General features: G+C 47.3%; 1 protein-coding gene across 6 annotated transcripts in view; it reads left to right on the top strand.

Annotated features, from left to right (window-relative positions):
• Nucleotides 1-24,115, top strand: part of LOC124303577 (nuclear hormone receptor E75-like) — a 143,046-nt gene extending 118,931 nt beyond the window's left edge. For 4 of the 6 annotated variants that reach the window (XM_046760950.1, XM_046760947.1, XM_046760948.1 and 1 more), the window contains exons 2-5: nt 7,642-7,730; nt 15,735-15,879; nt 19,732-19,973; nt 21,100-24,115. In XM_046760950.1, coding sequence (XP_046616906.1) covers nt 7,642-7,730; nt 15,735-15,879; nt 19,732-19,973; nt 21,100-23,292 — 2,669 coding nt within the window. In that variant the 3' untranslated portion in view covers nt 23,293-24,115. Of the gene's footprint in view, nt 1-6,085; nt 7,088-7,641; nt 7,731-15,734; nt 15,880-18,234; nt 19,166-19,731; nt 19,974-21,099 lie in introns of those variants that run through there. The other 2 variants (XM_046760946.1, XM_046760951.1) reach the window with 2 other exon arrangements.
• Nucleotides 24,116-24,172: the final 57 nt, after the last annotated feature.

The following is a 24,172-nucleotide window of genomic DNA, read 5'->3' as shown; positions in this document are numbered from 1 at the left end:
TCGCGAGGATTTACTCGCCGCCTCTCTCTCTCTCTCTCTCTTTCCCTCTCCCTCTCCCTCTCCCCCCACCGCCCCTTCCCCTCCTTCCCGTTCTTCCGCAAACGCCAAACGCGTACCGCTCCCTCGGTTCTTCCTATACGTGAGGAAATATCAAATATCACAATACGATCGAAATTTTTATATTCTTTGCAACACCCATTGAACGTTTCTTCTCGTCGACAGGCTTGTGCCGCGGGTACTTTGATACGCAATTGATTCGTTTTGCAGTTTTATAGGCAGGCAGGTGTATAATTTTATGAAACGACGACGCACTTGTTGATATATCATTCTCGAATCTCTTGAACATATAAATTTGTTTAAAATCTGCGAGCGTATAACGCAGGTATCCGCAAAGTAATCTCTTATACGTACACTAGAATCGCACGACTTTTGTTACGTACACGTATACTTAATGCAGGTTATGGAGTGTAAATTATATCTACAGTGGGTAGGGGGGGAAAACGTCTTACTTTTGTCGCACTGCAGCGATGTATGCTACACGGTGTATATTATACCTATCTACCTGTGTATTACGCGTATAATACGTGTAGGATGTGTGATTTTTTGGTAAAAGTTCAGTGAACTCGTACAGCGGCTACTGTGATTTGAGAAACGCGTACAGAAGATATGAGGCTGTGTAACAAAGTTTTGCATTAATTTAAATGAAATTATATATTTACTTACCGCGCGTTTACAGATGTATATAGATATATGTATATGTATATATATGTATACACACATGCATATGCAATAAAATAATTTAAAAAGTACGAATTAACCGACATATATGTACAATTTGAGACGACGTCGCGCTATGGAGGACATTCAGCATTATGTATTACAAGTGTTATAAATCGTTTTGTTTTAATGTATCGCGAATTGACCGTAAATTGATTGCCTCAAATAGTGTATACATTTTTACCCGTACGATATTCAAATTCAAATTCACTTTTTTCTCCATCACGTGTATACATATATATATATATATATATATATATATATATATATATATGCATATTATGTGTATAATATAGGCAATATACATGACAGTAGCGTAAGTGGAAATACAGTTATATCCGTGATGACGAAGCGATTATCATTCTAAAATAGCGGAGCAAATGAATTCTTTCCTTTTTCTCCGTACCGCCTTTCAAGACTTGGAAAAATAAGAAGCGGGGGAAAAAAAAACAATCGACAAAATGTCTCAAAATCCCTTCGACCGCGTCTTAATCAATGTGTTCCTTAAATCGTTGCTATATCGTATCTAGGTACTTGCGACTGGATGGATTCTTAAAGTCCTGCTCGTCACACATGTGTATACATATCATAGCATATGCTGCATGCAATCCACCATAATACGTATACCTCTACGCATGTCGGTACGCCGCATGGAGTTCGTTCACCGTTGACGCACGGAATTTCAATAGAATCGGGTCCGCGGTTATACATATTATATATATATATATATACACATATATGTGTGTATGTATATATATGTATCCATAGTCAGAGCAGATCTTTCCCTGAGATTTAGAAGGCTGAAAAATTCGTTGAAATCGTTCGGTGTGTTACACACACTCGCATACACACACACGTACGGTGTACCTGTGCGTGTACAAAGAGATGAAGAAACGGTTGAATAGCCTTGTAGGAATTTGGTCTGAGGAGTTGTGCGCTAGCACCTGGTTGCAAGTAGATATGTATATTAGTGATAAAAATTACCACCGTTCGTAAAATGTATATATATATATGTGTGTGTGCGTGTATGATCACGTCACTGCACGATGAATTTTTTCGCCGAGATGTATTACCGATCGTTGATCCTTGTTCTGAATTTCTTGAAAGAATACGCTTTATAACGTGGCGTGGGAATTTTTCTTTCAAACGAATATACGTAATGTAGGAATAAATAAATGAAAAGAGAAGAGGAGAATGATAATAAATAAATAGGCAAGTGGATTACGAAGTCGGCTCTGGCTATTTCCGTGCGGGTTTATCGTCCTCAAAGAGTCGATGGTGCTTGTACGCAAGCACATAACCCGCGTCTGTGTGTGTGCGTTTGTTTGCGTGTCCGTGTAGGTACACGTAACAATTCGTATGTATGTAATGCGGGGCGAAACGGAGTTTGGCTTCATTATTCCACTCCAATTCACCAGGTTTGTCGAACTCGCTTGCTGAGCAAGCTTCGCGGAGTCATTGCCACAGCTTTAGCTGGATTTAAAGGAACGTGTGTGAGTGAAGCAGGAGTGAAGAGTAGGCACATGTGCGCATCACGCGGAGGTGTTTATAATATAATGTCCGCTGTACTATGTAACCGGTACAAGTATGCGTGTGTGGTGGTCGTTTACATGGACGAGTAACACTTGCGAATTCATCAAAACTTGTTGTTGCGTAGTTTCCGTTGTTCTTCAGAGGCCGTAACTGCGACTTGGTCAACAATCTGTTGCAAATAATACAAGTATTTACACGGTATTAGAATTGTCGCCGTTTGTGTTGTTTCGTGCTGCACAACGCGGCGAGTTGATGTGGGAATTTTTTTTTCTTCATACTCAATACTCGCGGCATTCGTCTATGAGGAAAATTTTTCAGAAACCACGACCGTCCTCGTTAGTATAAAACGCTTGTAGGATTCATCTCGTCGAAAAATAATTAATGATCGTTATTTCGGCGTGGAGTCATTTTATTTAAACAGCGTTTGCACGTATCTTCGGACATTTGGTGCCATGATCAATTCTTGCATATGCAAATCGATTCGTCATTATTTCCTCCAATTTCGAGTTTTTAACGTTCCGAGTTGCAGCCGCGTAACTGGCATCGATTTTGTCGTTCATTTATCTTAAACATTTGTAAGGTTAATTTCAATGCCAGTGTCGGGTGTTGTACTTGTTTTCAATAACAAACAAACAGAGTCGTAGGTTAAACAGGGAAAAGTTCCGCACGTGTAAGGTAGTTATGTATATAAGTTTACGGCATAAAAAGATGGTGAAAAACATCGACGCACGTCCCTGAACAGGCGTATTTCTGTATTAAAATTTGCTCGCAGTACGTCAGCTACGATTTAAATACATAATAATGTAGTATATATGTATGCTGTCACACGTACACGTATATATATTTATATTTTTATATATATATATATATATATATATATATATATGGGTGTCGCTCGCGTATCTGTTACGTATAAAATCCGACCTCGTTCGGGTCTTTGCTCGATCTCAAGGGAACTGTTAACCTTTACGAGCGAAGGTGGGAGGAAGGTTATACGAATTAGGAGGACGATACGTACGCCGTGAGGATATCGGCTGGCACCGTGCAAGTCAGGGTCACAGAGGAACGAAAATTAAAGCCCGTTCATCCGTCGTCCGGAAAAGCAAAGAAACGGGGGAACGCAAGGGGGGCCCTCGTAAAATTACCGGAAACGTGTATAAATTACGTATACGATAATGGGGCCCGTTGACTCCGAAACGAGGAACGGACCCAATGGCGAAAGTTTTTCTACTCGCGGCCTGGTTTATGGTTATGTCTTTATGGACCGGCGCAGCTGTCCGATGGCGCTTTTCCTTGTGCATTTCCTTTCCGATTTTATTGACAACCGGACAGCTAGGCGCGGACCGGAAAGGGTTGATGGAAGGGTTCGGGCTCTGTTTGTACGAAGCTACTCGGCTCGGCCCACCGATTCCATTTACAAGGGGCACATTCGTGCGTATACCCTGCACCGATGATGGGCACAATATCGTGTTTCCAAAAAAATTTCAAAAGTGCACTACGCAAGGGTTTCACGGGTACATTAGTTTGTGTGTTTTTTTTTTTTTTCTTTTTCTTTTATCCCTCTTACGCTGCGAAGGGGAAACCGACAACCTCGAAACCTGGGATCTCCGAAGATCATTTCGCGACCCTGAACCGATTCAACTTCCGGCCCTCGATCCGCGTGTTTTCCGAAAAGGGTGCAGGCGTTTGCTTTTTCTCTTTTTTTTTTCATTTTTTTATACGAGCTTACACAAGCCCGCATCTTTTCCTCTTCTTCTTTGTCTCTTGGTAATATCTTTCGCTCGCTTGTAACAACAAGAATAATAATAACAACGACAATAATTCTGTACCGCTAAAAATTTCGCGACTTCGAATATACGAGTCCCGCATAATACGGCGGGAGTTGCGAACGACCTTGATCTCAGTCGATGCCTTGATGGCGAGTGTCGGTAGCAGTTTCTCGTGCAAATATACGTCAAGCTTCAGCCTCGTCTCCTCGTTTCTTCTCCCTCTCTCTCTTCCTCTCTCTCTCTCTCTCTCTCTCTCTCTCTCTCTCTCTCTCTCTCTCGCTCTCCTTCTCATCCTCCGGCCTGCTTTTTTCATCTCCTCTATGATAAAACCGATCACGACGAATACCTGGTCGTCGGGAGGAGGGGTCGATTGTTGTACCTGTCGACGTTGTAACTGTGCGTGTTTAGTCTTTATATTATTCTCTGTATCGAGTCGACGTCGCCTTCTTGCAGACGGGAGGAAATATCGTTCGCACGTTGATCGATGGAGCTATCGATCGATCGTTTCGTGACGGAATTTCAGATAAAAAGATTGAACATGGTACAGCGCGATGTTAAGTCTGCTGTACGAATTTCAACGATCGTCGTGTATAATTATTTCCTTCTTCGATCGGTAATAAACATCCGATCGACACTAGACGGAAAATTTTTTTTTCTAACACGCTTAATCGGATTACCAGATTCGCCGAAATCACACGCGTACCTATGTGTACAACACTCTGCACGGATTCCCCTTCTGCGAATTCAGTTACACCAATATACAATTTGCGAACAAAATTATCATCCAAGAGGAAGTATATTATGGAACGTGATTGTAAATCTGTGCTCCGGTTTCGAGCAGCCGTTTTTGTAGCTGGTAATATCGTTACATGTATTATACAGGCATACGTAGCTGTTCGCGAAACTGATTGTCCGCGATTAAAATCGGGGGGGGGGGGGGGAAGAGGGGCCAGGCGCCACCGGCACCGTGCGTGAGAGCCTTTCGGTCGCGGTTGGACCCCGAGTGAAAGGGACCACACGGGGCTGAAGAGGGAAGAAAGAGAGTGAAATGGAAAAAGTATCTGCCGCTGATGGGGGGGGGGGCATGAGGAGGAGGAGGAGGTGGAGGAGGCGAAACGCCACGCCGGTAGATTTTCCGAGGAGCTCGCAACGTTAGGAGGAGAGGACCTGGTTGGTAGGTGCGAGGGAGTCACCGTTGCGGGAAAGTCATCGGGCGTGCGCAGAGTTTGCTCTGCGGGTGTTGATTGAGCCTAGGCAAGCGAGTTGCGTTAGCTAAGCTTTATTATTCGGTCGGTAAGGCAGGGAGGGGCGGGAGGCGGCTAAGTTAGTCACAAGAGACGACGGAGGAGTGGGAGAGAGCGAGCGAGAGCGAGAGGGAGGCGGGGGCCCCCGACGTGTTCGTCAAGGCACGCGTGAGCGCGAGAGAGGGAAGTAGAAAAAGAGAGAGAGAGAGAGAGAGAGAGAGCGAGCGAGATAAAGAGAACGGGCAGGCGAGGAGGGGAGGGAAGCGAGAGAGGAGGAGATGGCCTTGGCCGATGCTGCGGGGTAATTCAGTCAAGGTTTCGGCCGATGAACTTCCTACGGTTGCGGAGGAAGGAGCCACCGTCTGAGTGGTGGGGGCGAATCACCGGCCAATCCGAGCGACGCTCGGCGAGTCTCGGGCCTCCCGATTGGTCCCCTCGCGATCGGCATTGTGCCGGGCCTCGCTAGGCAGGCTCGGTTGTCAGTGACCTCCAACATTGAAAATACCACCGTGAACCCGACACAGTGTCCTCCCTCCCTCCCTCCCTCCCACCCCTGAATGTGTGCGTTTCGTTCGTCGTCTTTCCTTCTTTCTCTCTCTCTCGCGCGATACTCGCTCACAGTCAGCCGCTGCCTACGTTCGTTCGTTCGTTCGTTCGTTGCTCGTTTGTGGAGACGGGCAACCGGCTGGCAGACAGTCGCACACCCTCCCCACCACCTTCAGAGCCGTTCGGTCTCTGGTAAGGGCTGCGGGCCCCGACGGCGGCTGGCCAGGTAACCAACAGTCGTCCGAACCAAACTCGCCTCAGACGAAGTCGAACCGCCCTCCAGCTCGCACTTACTTTCACTCTCTATCCGTCGAGTCGAGTTCTGGAAATCGTTTCGCGTTCACGGGTTTTCACGGTCTCAACGTTTTCGTTTACTCAGCGGGCACGTTAATTGATAATTAAAAAAAAAAGATTTGTTCCCTGTGTTGATCTATATATATATACATCGAATCGGTTATCGAACACCTTGCGAGAAACTTGTTGTTTTGTGATAGTTTCAGTTGACGACGGGAACTCGTGATGATTATTGTTCGTTGGTACGTGTTGACGTCGGTTCCGATGTCATACAGGTTTGAAAACTGAGAGAGGAGAAGGGAATTAAAAAAAAAAAAAAAAAGTTGTGAACAGTGTTGATACCCTGTTTTTGTTACTTCAAAGTGAGTTCCTTTACATGCAGTGTTTCCGTATCTTGCAGAAATTCTAAAAACTAATCGTCGTCTTCGTAATCAGGCATGGCAGCAGCTGCGGTTGGCCACTTGTTGAAAACCACCTGCAACGCGTTGTTCGCCGTATTATTGTCATAACGCAACGTCGATTAAAATTATATAATAATATCTGGATATTTATACTTCTATATATAAACATATATAAAATAGAGTTTGTGTTGGAACAACAACAACGACGACGACGAAAAAAGTGTTAGCATCGAATCGACGATACAAGTCAAGATGATACTGTCCCCGGACAGCAGTGTCCAGGGTATCATCGCGGTAGCTCCACCGGCACCTCCGCAGTCACCGATGTCCAGTCTTTCCGCGAATGTTCAGACCCACGCGGCTTCAGGCCCATCGGCAGCAGCATCCCGGCTAACACCGGCTCACGCCACCCCCGTTTCGGGTAGCGTCAATCAGCGACCCGGCCACCACCACGCGTCGTCCCACATGCCGACGATGGACTCAACGGTGTCCTCGGCGAGGCCCGAACCCGAGCTCAATATAGGTAGGGAGGAAAAATCGCGGTGTTTGCTACGATAAGGTGATCGGTGATCGGTGATCGGTGATTGGTGATTTTTACTATGGGGGGGGGGAACAAGAATTTAGCCGAGTATCGCAAGGAAAGGAGAATTCGACGAAACTCGGGCGCTTTCTTCGACTTACAACAACTCGGTGAAAATGGACCGAGGGGGGTTCGTGACGCCGGCTAGCTCTGGCAGTGAAAGCTGAAAGCAGAAACCGCTGCTTCTAGCCGCCGTTGCCGTTTTGCCGCGGTGTGTAACACAGCGAGGCGATGCTGTAACAGTCCACCGGGTGAAAGTGTTCGTTCCTCTTTCTCTCACGAGGATAGGAAGGGAAGCGCCTCCGAGACCTTTCTCCGCGGCTGACGCAGTCTGACGGCGATAACGTCGACACGAGATACCGCGAGGCGCGATTTGTTTACTTTTCAGCTTTTAGTCGATCTTGCGTTTGTTAGACACGTCTCGTTTACGATGGCCCTGCGTCGTCGTGACAACAAACGTGTTGCTTTATTAACGTTTTATTGATTTTGTGTTACAGAATTCGACGGCACCACCGTTCTCTGTCGGGTTTGCGGCGACAAGGCTTCCGGGTTTCATTATGGGGTCCATTCCTGCGAAGGATGCAAGGTAAGAGAGACAATTTACCGATTGCCGGAGCAAAGAGAGGCGATCGGACAACCTCGAAATGGCAGGGATCAACACACCCTGGTGACATATCACAGTCATCGATTCTCGTAATTCCGTTTCTGTTTTTTTCCCTGCCATTTCGACGACGACGACGACGACGACGATGATACGAGGAAGACTCGGAAGCAGGTTCGATCAAAGATTTTGCGGATGTCGCGACGCGGAGGTGGGCGAGGTGTAATGAAACCGTTCAAGGTTGGCCGAAATGTTAGTGACCGGCGGGCCGCGGATCGCGAATTGGCCTTGGTCACGCGGAAGCGGGTTTCGCGCAATAAGCCTTGGCGTTGCTTGCTTTAAACCCACCGGAGAAACGTGCTTCTGTGTGCGAGCACCTCGTCCGAGAGTCGAGGCTGCCGGATACGATAGGCGGGAGGAGTTACAAAACGTTCGAAAATAATGATGATACCGGCAATCGTGTCGTATCTTCCACCACCACCACCACCGCCGTCGGCTCCTACTTCTACTCCTATCTCTGGATTATACCTACGTAGAATCGTAATCGAGGAACGCTGACGGAAATAGGAGAATTTTTTTAATACACGTCGTCACCGATTGTTCGCAGGTACGTACGTACGTCGTAACGCGCTGCGGAGCCGCGAAGCTGACCAAACGATTCACGATCTGCAATTTCCATTCGGTCACGTTTTTGCAACGCGAATCTTACGTAAGAGAATATTCGCTGCATATACTCTGTATATGCATAAATATGCATGTTATGTACGTGCATATAATTCAGTCTGTTTCGCAAGGCAATGTACGAAGACCAGACAGACACTACGCGTAATACGATACTTGTCGTCCTATTTCTCGGTTATTATTTGCATTCTTATTCTATCCTCCCCCTCTTCTCTTATCCAGCTGTATTTATTATATTCCGCGTCGCTGAATCTTGCATCGTACGTATTATATACAAATTCGTATATTTTCGCTAGGTTGCGGTTTTTCTCGCGATCTCGCAGGAAGAAAATTCTTCCGTCGCTCAGGTATAACATCCGTTCAGGTATACGAACTAGACTCTAGTGTCGGGACCAAGGCGCGTCCTCGTTATACCAACATGTTTCGACCGAATTCTCGACGGAGAAATCTCCGAATCTCTCTTTCTTTTCAGCGAGAGATGAGAACGTGATCTTCAACATGCGGTAAACCGAGAGGTCGAGGTTATATTATATCCCGATCTCTGGGCAGGCTCGTTGAGCAGTGACGCGTGCTTAGAATTGACCGGAAGCGGTGGAACGCGAGGACGCCGGATGCGTCGAAACGCGGCTACCGGTGAAAGAGAATTTTTCTTTTCGCCAAATTTTTTTTTTTCTTTTTTTCTTCATTTTCTTGGTCTTTTTTTTTTATATTTTTTCACTCTTTTTTTTCACCTAGTTATTCTAAATTCTAAAGTTGCGCTGTACGTAATAAAAGATTGCGTAAAAAAAAAAACAATAACGAAACTCGCGAAGAACGGTCTTCTCGAAATGAAATATTTGTTATTACTTCGGTGCTGTTGTTATTATTGTTATTATTATCATAGAAGGTATCCGGTGTTTTCAAACCGGGTATGAAATTTGGATGTTAAAGGACGCGTAGCATGGACTCACCGATGGAATTGGTTATGAGAATGTTTAAATGTTATTATCTCCTTGCGTAACGAGTGCCACTTGAACAAATTTCGAATCGGCAAACACCAGACCGAAATATAGGTATCTATCTATTCACCCGTGTGCGTGCAAACCACATGCCTACATCAATGATAATTTCGCGAATGTTATAACACGCTCGTATGCACGTATGTGCGTATGTATAAAGAGTTGAAGGCCAAAGTGTCAACGGCCCCGCGATCCTCGGTGTGAGGCAGGGCCACTGTCCGCCGAATCGCTTTAGGAAGTGGCAATTCCCCCACCCCCACCTCCAACCTTCGTCGCCACTTCTCCTCCTCTTCCTCCTTCTCCTCCTCCCACATCACCTCCACCTCCACCTCCACCCTATTTTCCCACCTCTCCGTCGTCTTTGGGTTGGCGGATTAGAGGCGTTATAGGTATGGTACCGATAGGCAGAGGTGTGCGCTCGTCTGTATACGTGGCCGGTTTGCCAGGTGGCAGCCTCTCGTACACACATCAATCGGTCGCTACCTTGCAATAGCGAGGCCCTGGCATTCCGCGCAGAACCGTCGGAGCGGTCGGATCGTTCCTCGGATTCTATCGGCCGGAGTTTCACCGGGAAGTAAATCTCATGCCTTTCTTCGCGATTATGCAATTTTTTTTTTTTTGCTTCTTTCACTTTCATTACGACGTTTGTCGACCTACAGGTTATTGCAAAAACAAAGAAGTATACACATGCTTTGGTATACAGTTTTTTTTTTATACTTGTTTTTTTGGTTGTTCAAACATCTTAGAAAATATGTTCGGTATTGTTGTTAAAAATTTCATAAAATCTTTTATACCAACTATTTGTATTGGATTGAATTCGTGTATGCAGAATGCAACGCGTAACGTGATCTGTACGCATTGAAGCGTATTGTAGAATGATCATTTTCATCGCCCGATGTTGTTTTCGTTGTATACAATGTAGTTGAAACAAATTCGACACCGGGTAAAATTCAATGGAATATAATGGAAAATGATTTCAGTAACGCTTAAACTTTTTCTGTTTCAATGGCGCGGTTTTGTTTTTTCTTTTTTTATCTCCGTAACGTTTGCCACAGTTTATCGTCACGTTTCGAGATTGCGACGATGCTTAACTGCGTTCACCTGTATTGTGTATACGTATGTACAATATAATACAAGTATGTTAAATATGCCGGAAAAAAATATCTCGCAAAGAAGATTGTCGTACAAGTATTTATCGTACGTACATACACGTTCGATAATACAATTAAAAGCATTACGCGCATCACCTTTTCTCTTGATTGCATACACGTATGACCTACGATGATACGTATACGGGAGAGGTAACGCGTATACTCTCTACGGGCGACCATGAAGAGAAAGGGAAAGAAAGAAAGAGAGAAAGAGATGGCCGGACGGTAAAGGCGGGAATCGTGACTGCGTAAGGACGCCGACGTGGACTAGGTCAGTAACAACTGGCTGTCCGAAGAGAGGAAAAATAGAACAGAAAAAAAGGTGGTCGAGCGAGCTAGGATACGAACGCGCGTACGTCTCTACACACATACATGCCCAACTCACTCGGCCGGCAGGTAGATTCTACAACCGACTCTACATGCAGACGCAAACATTGTAACGCCGTAACACCGCCGAGGATACAATGTCACCTGCTTGGAACGCGGCGGCGCGATTTAAAGGGGGATAAGAGGGCATCGCCTGCAGCGCTTGGGAAAAACACCGCGTCGCCTTGGCTTATCCTGAAATACCATTGCACGCTCTTTCCACAACGTCATACGCATGTAATGGGTCTTCACCGATGACTCGTACACGCTACGTCCCTCTCGCGTTGTTATTTATTTTTTATTTTTTTTCTTTTTAATTTTCTCCCTCCCACTTTCAACAACCCTCGTATCTCTTCAATCTCTCGCACAGCGTAAAAATACGCGACAAGATTTTTATCCTCCTGGATTTAAGCAATTACTTAACAATAAATCAGCATTCTTTTTATACCCGCGCCGTCGAATCTTTATGATGATATATATTTTTGTTTTCTACGTTACGTACACGTTGCATACGTGCGCAATATCTTAAGTATCCACTATTTTTTTGTTACTCTTGATTTTCCCGAGCACGCGCAGATCGCTCGTTGGAATACCCCGCGCGTTTTTCGCGATGAGAAATGGAACAGAACTGAGGAGGACAGTCACGGCAAGCGAGAGGGAAAAGAGGACGGATGGGTGCGTCAACCCCACCCTCCACACCCTTCGGGTCAACGAACCAGCTCGTGTACCAAGAGTGCCTTGTCCGGGGTGCGAAATCGGGATTACGTCAGAGCTACTCGCGGCGTTACGGTTTTCACGTTATGTCGTAACAACCGTCGGAATTCCGACGACGATCATCCGCATCGTCGACGAGATGCGTGCTGGTCCCAACTAATTTCGTTACGCACACTACGCGTCGTGTGACACGTACATATGCGTACACACACAAATGCTCTGTCGCTCTCATGCTGCAACGTATACATGTGTAATGTGTATAGGATGCTATTTTCGTTTCCACCGCTAGTTGCATAGATAAATGTAGGTGTGTGTGTGTGTGCGTGTGTAAAACCACGTCATTACAGAGCCAGAGGTGTAATAGGTCGTCGACCTATACTCACCGCGAACGGATAGCGGGTATACGTATCTACTTTGGTTTAGGAATCGGGTCGCGTCGCATCACTTGGGTTTATTATTGCGGTAGGTGCAGCAGCGCACGTCTCGATTATATATATATATGTATGTACATATGTACGTATGTACATGCCTAGGTAATACACGAGTTTCCGCCCTCTGACTGTGCGGTGTATAAAATAATCAAGGATCTTACGAGTCGACTGACTTGATCCTCTTTGTTGCCATCAAAGAAGAAGGAGAAGACGAATGAATGTATTTCCAATGAGAAAAGAAACGAGGAAGGGATTATCCCGCGTAATTGAATTGTACAGTATCCAATGAGAATGTATAAACTATGTTATACCCATAGATGTACGTTGTACGTGAAACTCGTATGTAATTAATCAAACCGGAATTAAATCAAGTTTCGTAAAATTTGGGACCGGGCATCGAAGGGTAAAAGTTATCTTTTCATCCTCTCCCTTGTCAATGAGAATTCTTGTATACCGCGGGACAAATTCATCATCGTGATACGCGATGATGTTCGGACAGACATTAGCGTAATTATCATCTCCGAAAACAGCGTATGAGGTATATCGAAATAGCCTAAATCCCTGCACAAACACACACGCTCGAGATGAAAATAACGACGCGCGAATCCTGACGTGATTTTATTTTATTTTATCCCCCCCACCCCTCCAGCTTGAAACACGCATACTCCTTTAACGCGTGTAACGTGCACGCTGCAGTCTTCCACGCTTCGCGCCCGGTTAATGCCCCCAAGAGCGACTGACTGATGCCGACGTCGACGCTGACGCCGATGCAGGGACTACCGTCCGTAAGCTTGCGAGGGCATACGCGTGCCTTACTCTGGTCACCGTTACACCGTTTCCCTCCCTCCCTCCCACCCTCTCTCTCTTTCGATCTCTTCCTCCCCTCTTCTCATCCTCCTTCGCAACGCCGCCGCCGCCGCCTCGGCATAGCTGCTGGGGTCATTCACCCCGCGAGAGTTATCGAGCGACGTGTAACGACGACGAGGAGAATAAGAATTCGGATGCGATAGCCGTTGAGCTACTGGTTATGGTGTTCTCGAAATACTCTCGCGATGCGGCTGGGGGTCGCGATTTTCTTGTACAACATTCTCACGATTATTCGTTTTATACGCCCCAATTACGCGCAGATTCTCAACCACGCACGCACGCAAACTTGTTGTGTCGGGGATGGTCTCTCCTCCGCCCGCATGCCGGCGGTAATAAAGAAATCTCTTCGTTTCGCCTACGGTAGATACTTCGATGCCGTGCGTGGCAGAGTAAAGAATAAGTAACAAGTAAGAGTATAAGTTTAGGAACAAACAGGGATAAGTAACGCGCGACTATGATAACGATGATTACAATTGTAACGGCGACGACAAACGGGAGGGGGGAGAAAAATGAATTGTAAAAGACAACGCAACGCCGCTACGACTAGTGCCACTATTTGTACTTGTTATACACGTATATATATCGAAGAGAGAAATTAAGTGTGTCAAGAAAATATATTATTGAAAATAGTCGCGGTCGGTGCCCCCATACCCTATATTCCGATTCCCCCACCTCCCTCACCCCGTGAACCAGCGACTCGCGACGACGACGCGAGAGATCGATGCCCTCGCCGTTGGTCCCCCGGGCGATCCCGGGGTTGGCGCCCTGCCGGTTGCTCACCCCCTATCCCCACCGTAATGGAACATTCTCGGCTCTCTTCGACGAGGCAACGGGACCGACGGGTATACGACCACCACCGCCACCGCCATCATCGCCACCATCACCATTACCGCGCGACAACGATACGCGGGCTCTCGCCGAGCGTCGTTGAGGTAGGCGAGGTCGCTCGCGTCGTTCCCTCTGACGTCATACCCTCCGCGCGTAGTCGCTCGTATAGGTTATACCTACTTTTACCCCCGCCGCCGGTGCGCGGTATCAAGTGCGCCGCGGTATACGGTATGCGCATGCGAATACGCCGTGGCAGACCTGCCTGCCTGCCTACCTGCCTACCTACCTACCTACCTACCTACCTACCTATTTCATCTCTTACGTAAGCTCTCGCGAGAGGTCGTTGACCGATACCGAAACGCACTCCACACCGCCATTGTCGGCCATGACGGTGGTCCGTTTCGTCGTCTCTGGAGGCGATTCGGATTCAAGCACGATGTTATACCGACCACGTATGCCTCTAACACTGAGAAATTTGGCCAAAATTCTGGTTCCTTCATTCGTATATGTAACAACGTGTAGTAAAATCAGGACGACGACTACGCTCTGTTCTTTTCGTTTCTTTAATTTTTCATTCTTTCTCGTCGCTCTCAACCGTCCGACCGACTTTCCGTCTTACTATGTCTGTAAAGCGTACCTTGCATACCTTTACCACACTATACCTGGTTACGTGCATCGCGATCCTCTCGAGGCTGCAACGTGTGTACAGGGCTATTTGCGTTCTTTCGTGGGAGGCGGCGGGGAGGTGGTGAGGGGAAAACGGAGGAATCCGTTAGCAGAACCGACGGTGTATAATAACGAGCGCGAGAGAGACTGATCGCTGCGCTACCGACCGAGGGACGGTGAGGGGAGTGGAGGGGAGGGGAGTCGAAGAGCTTTCGAGAAGCGTGCGGGAGAACGAGGGCGCGTATAGCGGCAGAGAGGGAGAGAGAGAGAGACGTGGCATGGGAACTCTCACTTTCGCGCTGTGAACCGCGGTTCAACGTCCGGGAATTGGGTCAGAGGGCCCCCACTTGCCTTCCCCACCCCGGCGGTTACTCTCGGCCAATGCGCCGCGGAGTGACTCCTATACGTGTAGTGGTTCTATGCGCCCGGAGCTTCTCGCCTATATACTTTATAGAGAGAGGCCGAGTCAGTACGTAGTCGAGCCTCGTGACAAACGGTCGCTTTGCCGCGTTACTCGCAACATAACTGTACAATACCTGTAATATCCTTGTATTATGTGTAAATAACTATCTTGTGATATCTTAGAGAGGAAGGGTTCGGTACGGACAGACGGACGGGCGCGAATTTTAAACGCACCGTACCAACGCAACACGACGCAGCGTATATCGGAGTATATTGTATGCGACGTGTACGCGACGTCACACTATACGTATCGTGTATACATGTGAGACGCGTCTTGGATGGGAATAAATAGCATTGTGAATGACATTTTTGTAAATCAACATTGTGCGTTTGTGATACAACACTTGGTATAGGTCGGTTGTAACAACGAAGAGGACGCTGTTCTTTTTCGCATTCTGCTTCTATATTGTTCACGAGGTGAGGGGGGAAAGATATTCGTATCGCGACAACGTTCTTTGTTTCAATAATCGCGACATACACGTACATCGTATACGTATATAACCGATAATGGAGCGAGTCTCCGAGGCTCGCGATAATTTCAATAACACCGGCAAAGCTGATATCGTTTATCCTAGCTGTAACGACCAAGATAATAACAATGTCGTTTATTTAATGGAGTGCTTGTGCGAATGTGAGAATGACAATGACAAGAATAGTATAAATAATGGTAGTAAATCGTCGGTGACGAAATCAGGGACGAATCGGCACCGTACTTCCGAGTCTTCTTCGACTTTTTCCTCGTCCTCGTCTTCTTCGTCATCCTCCTCAGCGTCCTCCGATAGCGACGGACAAACTGACGAAGGTTTTTACGGTGATTCTTCGCAGGGTTTCTTCAGGCGCAGCATACAACAGAAAATACAGTACAGGCCGTGCACGAAAAATCAACAGTGCAGCATACTTCGCATCAACAGAAATCGCTGCCAGTACTGCAGGCTGAAGAAGTGCATCGCCGTTGGAATGAGCCGAGATGGTAAGCTGACACTTTGCTTCAATTTAATATAATTTAAACAATATTGCGCGAACCCGCATCGCCGTGTCGTCTGCGCACGGTAAATTATCAAAGTTTACAAATTAACGAAGGAAAGAAAGAAAGAAATATTGTATTTATTGAACGATACGTGAAATTCCTTATTCTCGTTTACATTAAATTGCTTAAATAATGTATAACGTAATGAATGAAATTTCGTAAGAGATGCGAGACGATATGTGGGGAAATCGGTATCCCGCGCCGCCAACCGACCTGTGTGTAACATCCATAATGCGCGAGTTTGCCAATCGGGATAACGAATTCAAGGCGATTCGGCGACTTGGCCAACGCTACACACGTATTATACTTTTTGTCGTTTCTCTTTTTTTTTTCCCAAATATCATTCCTCGCCCTGGTTATTTATTTATTTATTTTTTATTTGAAATTTATTTATTTATTTATATTCTTTCCCCTCTATTCGTTCTCTTTACTCTCCTCACGCTGCGGCAATCTAAGTCGAGGTCAACTAAGGTCTGCGAACCCGTGTTGTGTGCGCGCTCGGCTCGGGCGACTCGCGGCTCAATTCGAAAGTGGATCATACTGAAAATAGTACCGTTTGGAGGGGGTTGAAATACAGGCATCAGCGTGCACACTTCTATGTAGCAACAAAACGGACGACGACGAGATAGATATAGGATAGGTAAAGAGAGAGAGAGAGAGAGAGAGCGAGGGTGGGAGGGAGGGAGGGAGGGAGGGAGGGAAACCCCGCGGGAGTTTCGGGTGGTTCGAAACTGTTGCGAAACGAACGGACCACGCAACCAACGCCTCTATTTTTCCTCTCGCTCGCCCGAGACGATCCGTACAAGACCAACGACTTTTCCTACATTGTGTCGAAAAATTTCTCTCCTTGTGTATAACAATAGACAGGTTACGTGATAGGCGTACCTATATATAATAGTCAATGAATCGAGAGATAGGTATAGAATTGATACATAGAACAGAGAAAGACTATTCGTGCCCCAGGAAAAGAAAGAAAGAAAGAAACAAAGAAAGAAAAAAAAAGAGAGAGAAATAGAGGGAAAAAGAAATGTTGCAATACAGGGGAAAGTGCCGCGGCGGCTGCAATCAAAGATAGTTTGTTTCTCCATCAGATCTCGCCGTCACAGTTTTCTCCGCGTTGCGCGATTGTTTCTTGCAAATTTCATTTCTCTCTCTCTCTCTCTCTCACTCTCTCTCGCTCTTTCATACACTTTTCCGCAATCAGTGCAACTTATACCACGTTATCGTGCATACGCAGTCAGTCGATTTTGCATTCAAACACACGCGTCTGCATAGGAAAATGCATAGTCGCGTTATACCTGCGGGTATATACAAGGATATAGGTGGTGTATCCCTACGTGTAGCCGACGTCAGTCGGGGTTAACGCTCTGTGCTCGGCTGCAACTACGTCAAGCTCCCCCCCCCCCCCCCCCCCCCCGTTTTCATCGGACGGTACAGAAAGAGAGTACCGCTACGAAACACGGCGTCGCTTAGCGGTTACAGCCGCCCCCCTCCCTTTACCCCGTATTTTACCCCGAATCCCCCACCATGGCGCATCGACGCGCGACTCAAACTCACCGATAGTCATCCCCACCGAAGAGACTCTCTCCTCTCCTCAACTCCTCCACCACCACCACCATCATTCACCTCCACGATAGCGTCGCGACGCTCTCTCGCCGTACCGTGGCGCTCGTTTCACGTCGACGGCCGTATCGCGAACTCACCTTCCGCGATTCCGGACGACACTGTCATCCTACGACGAGTCGATCCCCCCCCCTCTTTGGATATTATCAGTAATGGTATTATTATTGTTATTATTATTATTATTAACAATTAATAAAATAAAATTAATAACAATAACAACAACTTACAACGACAATGATGATAATTCGATGAATTTATTTACGAAATTGATGACCAATAATCAAATTGTACTATAATGTCTAACATCGGGAAGAAGATTAAGAGGTCGTAGCGAGGGTTTATCCTTACGGACCTTGTTCGATTAATCGTATTTAAAATTCGTTCCCGTAACGCCAGTAAATACAGGGGAATTTGCAATTCGCGTGGGATGTCGGAAGGTCAGGAAGGTCAGGAGGGTCGGGAGTCTGCGCCTCGGTATCGCGGGGGGGTGGAATTGGCGAAGATGGACGTAGAGGTGGATGGATGGATGGGTGGGTGGGTACGAACGTGGGTCGAAACGCCGCGCACGGCTGTGTCTGAAACGAAGTTCAAGGCCGAAGGCTTAGCAAAGGCCACGATCGGGTGGCTAGGTGGTGGGGGTCCTTCACGGATGAACAAGTGGGGGGCTGTTGAACGTGGCTCGACGAGAGTCACGCAGTCGGCGATGATGCTGTCTGCCGTCTGCACGTGCACGTTGTCTTCTAACGAGAGTACGCGTTGATAACGAACGTTGATTGTCACACCTTCGACGACGACGACTCTCGCATATCGCCTCGAAGAATACGCGCGACGAGTGAAGTTTTTACATGTGGATTAAACGTACCCTGGCCACGTGTGGATGAATTGTTGAAAGAAGAGGGCTGCTGTTTTAATCCTTGCGGGCGGCTAATAACGTTTGTGTTCGGAGTGGCTTTTCAAAGCGATGTTCAAAGTTTGATCTAAGTACATGTGTGTTGTTATCGTTGAAAAGTTCAGCCGATTTTTGTTTCTCGTTGTTTTTCAATTTATTTTTTCTTTCTTTTTTTTTTGGTTCAGTTTATGTCCAATTTCAACTTGTTTGAAACCACCGCACGTGTCGTGTAAAATCTATCGTTGGCAATAATTGTCTGATTAAAAATTGATGAAAATCGTTATAACGAAATGACGAATCGTTTGGTTTGTTCAACGGTTAACAAAGTGCAGTTTCGTGATACCATGATGAATACAATTAAGTGTCGAGTTTCCGACTAAACATCACACGCGAATATACCGTACATACGTATATAAAAGCACAGTCAAACAACAAAGGGAGGTTAACTGTAATCAGTCGTTACGATATAACTCGCAAGTAATACCATCGAATGGATATTTGAATATACACGTGTGTACGTAAAACAAGAAAAAAGTGCGAAGGAAATTTTGCCACTGTACAAGTTTGTTGGTTTTGTTTTAACATTTGAGTGATATAAAAACTAGAGTTGTGAAAAACAAGAGAAAAAAAAAACAAGCAAATCTTAACTCGTCATGGGAGACGAGCTACCGATACTGAAGGGTATCCTCAACGGGGTTGTAAATTATCACAATGCACGTAGGTTGATTGTTGAAAAAAGCCCCGTTACTGTTTTTCCTTTCTTTCTTTCTTTCTTTCTTTCTTTCTTTCGTTTCATTTCATTTCACCCGCAACGAGGAAGGAAGGAGATAAATAATTTGGAACTCGAGTAGAAATGTTTGTGTCACCGTACGTGTTGCACCACTTTCTATCGTCGGGAATATGGTGTATACTATATATATATATATATATATATATAGTACATCTCGCGAGACGAGGACGGTGTGTATAGTTAAAGACATGCAATGTAAGAGCCGAGTCTCGAGCTGAGCCGAGCCGCGCACTTTCATCATCGCACCGCGTTGAGAAAGTGTGCCCAGGTTCGGTCGCGACTGCTTTCCCTTCCGCGATCCGTACAATTCGGTCGGAAATCGTTCGCCGCGTTTTGCCCTTTCGATACGTCGAGTCGTGTTGCAGAGACGAGAGTAAAATCCTCCCCCCTCATTTTCTGCCATTTCGAATTCAATACACGTAGAGTCGTACAGATCTATGCCTGAAACGAGCATTGGCTAACCTTTGCGATTCGCAAATTTATATGATTACAGCGGTTCGATTCGGGCGAGTACCTAAGCGCGAAAAGGCCAGGATACTCGCCGCCATGCAGCAGAGCTCGCACAGTCGTTCCCAGGAGAAGGCCGTCGCCGCCGAACTCGAGGACGACCAACGGCTACTCGCGACTGTCGTCAGGGCCCACCTCGACACCTGCGACTTCACCAGGGAAAAGGTCGCCCCCGTTTTGGCGAGGGCGAGGGAGACACCGAACTACACCGCCTGTCCGCCGACCCTGGTTAGTACGATTTTTCGATATTTGCCTTGCGGTATTAAATTTCGCAAATGTCGGCTTGCGCGCGTGTGTCTGTTGTAATTCGTACAACCGTGACGACCTTCGACGATGCTCGCCCCCGCGCGTTGGGTCAGATCGTGCGAATGAGGAAGCTGCGTGTTCACAGTCGATTCCCTTGCTTCGTCGACGTTGCGACGTACGGAACGCTGATGTGGTTGCACGTCCTCGAGACGAATGCGAGAATAGGAGGAAGAGAGAACGTGTCTTGTCAAGATATCCGATTCAAAGTCAAAGTGGCCGTTATACGGAGGTCGTCCAGTTTTGTTCCGTACATTGGACGTACCTTGTGCATAACTACGGTGCTCGGATGTACACGCCCTGCTGCTTGCATCGACGCTCGTGTGGCGATCAATCGGTGTTTGTCAAGATTGCATTTGTACGCGTGTGTAACAATTGCGAAACAAGTAGAACCTCCTACGGGGATCTTAGAATCGCGAATCGTTGTGATTCCGCTTACTTTTCGTTGTTATTATTATTGTTACACTATTGCTCGTACGCCTGATTTTCGATGTCGATTCGATTCCGCGATCGGAAAAACCTCGGAATCGATTACCCGCATTTTGAAAATTGCGAAATGAAGCGGATTGATTATATTTTCCTAAAAAAAAGTTCGTATCATCTACCCTCGGGCTATGCAACTTGGCATCGAGATTTTACACCTGTACGATCTGATCTCGTATTTTATTAAAACGAACGTGTTTTATTTTCACAAGTTGTTCAAAAGTATAAATCTTTAGAGGCTCCGTAACTGCATTGGGTAGTGTATTTCAGACTTGGACGGTTTAAAGACGCGCTGAAAATGACGATAGTAACGATTGCGGTAGTTGAATAATCGGTTCGAAGATCGCGCGCATACATGTATTAATACATCGTGATTCATCCCTTCTCGAGTAAAAGGCCACCGATCAATCAAGGCCAGAACAGGTAAAATGGAGATGCGTGTGAGGTACAGAGCGGGGGCAAGATTTCCCCAGGTAAAACTCTGAACCTTTTTTTCCCCCCGCATCAGACGTACGTACATGTCCGAAGGATACAGTGAAATAGCGTTTGTTTTATTCGCCTGTTTCAGGCATGCCCGTTGAACCCGAATCCTCAGCCGTTGACGGGTCAGCAGGAGTTGCTGCAAGATTTCTCGAAGAGGTTCTCGCCGGTTATCCGAGGCGTGGTAGAGTTCGCAAAGCGCATACCAGGGTTCAGCCTTTTGGCTCAGGACGATCAGGTAACGTTGCTGAAGGCCGGGGTGTTCGAAGTGTTGCTCGTGCGGCTCGCCTGCATGTTCGACGCCCAAACGAACAGCATGATATGCCTAAACGGTCAGGTGCTGAAACGCGAGTCGATACACAACAGCAGTAACGCGCGATTCCTGATGGACTCGATGTTCGATTTTGCCGAGCGCGTGAACGCCCTGCGGTTGACCGACGCCGAGCTGGGACTTTTCTGCTCGGTCGTCGTCATTGCCGCCGACAGGCCCGGCCTGAGAAACACCGACCTTATCGAGCGTATGCACAACAAATTGCGCAGCGCGCTGCAGGCCGCGCTCGCCCAGAACCATCCCCAGCATCCCGACATCCTGAGGGAACTGTTGAAGAAGATACCCGATCTTCGTACGCTGAACACCCTACACTCCGAAAAGCTTCTGGCGTTCAAAATGACCGAACAGCAACAGCAGCTCCAGGCCCAGCAGCAGCAGCAGCAGCAACAACAACAGCAACAGCAACAGCACTGGCCGATGGACGAGGAGCCGACCGCCTCCTGGGGATCGGGCTCCGACGTGACCCTCGACGAGGTCAAGAGTCCGCTGAGCAGCGTATCCAGCACGGAGAGTACGTGCAGCGGCGAGGTCGCCTCGTTGACCGAGTACCATCACTCCTCCGTCGCATCGAGCGGTCTTCACGCCTCGAGCGCTCCGCTACTCGCGGCAACGCTCGCCGGAGGTCTCTGCCCTCACAGAAGAAGGGCGAACTCGGGATCTACGAGCTCAGGGGACGACGAGCTGCACCGCGGATCGTTGACGAAGACGTCCCAACCGCCGCAGTGTCCGCGATTCAGGAAGCTCGACTCGCCGAGCGACAGCGGCATCGAGTCGGGGACCGAGAAGGCCGACAAACCGGTAAGCACCAGCACGGCGAGCAGCGCTCCAACCTCGGTCTGCTCGAGTCCGAGGTCCGAGGAAAAGGAGTTCGAGGACATGCCCGTGCTCAAGAGGGCCCTTCAGGCGCCTCCGTTGCGCGACACGAACGCCCTGATCGACGAGGCCTACAAACCGCACAAGAAATTCCGGGCCCTGAGACAGAAGGACAGCGCGGAGGCCGAGCCGGCCGTAGCGACGGCCCAGCAGTCCCAGCTCCACCTTCACCTGACCTCGTCCCCGGCCGCGACGACGACGACGCCCCACCACTCCACCTACACGTCGTCGTCGTCGTCGTCTTCCGCGATATCGCAGTGCCCGCCGAAGGCCAGCCTACTCAGCAGCACCCATTCCACGCTGGCCAAGAGCCTGATGGAGGGACCCAGGATGACCGCCGAACAGCTCAAGCGCACCGACATCATACACAATTACATAATGCGCGGCGACGTCAGTCCGGGTTCTCCGATACCTTCCCCATCCCCGGCCGAACAGTGCGCCTCGACCACCACCGCAAGCTCGAGGTCATCCTCCGGCGGGCTTCTACAGTGCGCGACTTCGTATTCCGCCACCGGACGATGGCCGGCGACCACTTCCGTCATAACGACGACGACCGGGGCGCGGCACCGCCACCATCACCATCACCATCACCACCCTTCTCATCCTCACCCTCACCCTCACCACCACAGTCACCAAATCCAGCAGCACATGCAGCAGCAGCAGCAGCAGCACCATCAGCAGCAGCAACAGGGAGAGTACTGCAACAACAGTGTTGTACACATAGCCGGTAACGGTTCGGGAAGTGGAAACGGTAGTAATTCCGCGGGATCTTGCTCGCCGCAGCGTAGCGGTTCGGTTTACAACGCTGCCAGCAACGTATGCGCGAACAACAACGTCAACAACTCTTGCACGAGTACGAGTCCAAGGCCGAGCTCGACGACGTCCGCTTCCAACGCGGCTGCCGCTGCGGCAACCCTGGTGTTATCTGACTGTTCGAGCAACATGATGGAACTACAGGTGGACATCGCCGATAGTCAACAGCCGTTGAATCTTTCGAAAAAATCACCGTCACCGTCGCCAAGGCCAACGATTGTCAACGGTACGTGCAGTAGTAAAGCGTTGTCGCTCGAGGCGTAATTTACGGATATTGTCTAAAATCTTGTAATAACGAAGCGACAAAACCTCTCGTGCATATATCATTTAGGTTTTCGTATTCGTTCATCGTTTTTTTTTTTTTCTTTTTTTTTATCTTCTTCCCTTTTTTTTTCTCCTGTCGATACATGTACACCCCGTTCTCTAAAAGTCACGCGAACCATCTGATCGATTGATTATTACTTCGTTTTTATCTTCCGTCGTCACGGGTTCCACAACGACGACATGCTATACCTTGCTAATGATTCGCATTACGACGTGATACTACTACTAGCAATACCGGTAGTACTCGGAAAGTATCTCTTTTTCATGTACGAACAAGGGATAGAGAGAATGGGGAAAATTGATGGAAACACAGAGAAAGATAGGGAGGGATAGAGAAAGAGAGAGAGAGAGAGAGAGAGGGAAAGCTCACCCGCCGATTCTATGTAATTATATTATATACTATACATACGTTATGTAGTAAACAAACAAGGAATAAAAAATGAAAAATCGCTGTGAAAGTGCCACCAGGACGCTATCCGTATAGCGCGTGACTAACCAAATAATTTATATTATTTAAAATCGATGATAATACATTATTATTGTTACTGTTGTTGTTGTTGTTATTATTATTTTTTAATAATATCGTCATTATTATTATTATTATTATTATTACCATTATTACCATTACTATTATTCTTATCGTAGAGGAAAGAAGAAGAAAAAAAAACGAAAATAAGATGAAATGACGTTTTCGCACGCATACGCGGTATATTCAATAGATATATTAATATATTCGTATATATACTGTTCGCATATATATACACATATACAGGGTGTCCCTAAATTGCCTCCCACGGACTAGCCAGCATGATACCTTGTT

This window comes from Neodiprion virginianus, chromosome 4, assembly GCF_021901495.1.
Source record: "Neodiprion virginianus isolate iyNeoVirg1 chromosome 4, iyNeoVirg1.1, whole genome shotgun sequence".
Classification (NCBI taxonomy): domain Eukaryota; kingdom Metazoa; phylum Arthropoda; class Insecta; order Hymenoptera; family Diprionidae; genus Neodiprion; species Neodiprion virginianus.
Note: the sequence above shows the minus strand (reverse complement) of the source record. Positions and strands in the feature narration are given on the sequence as shown.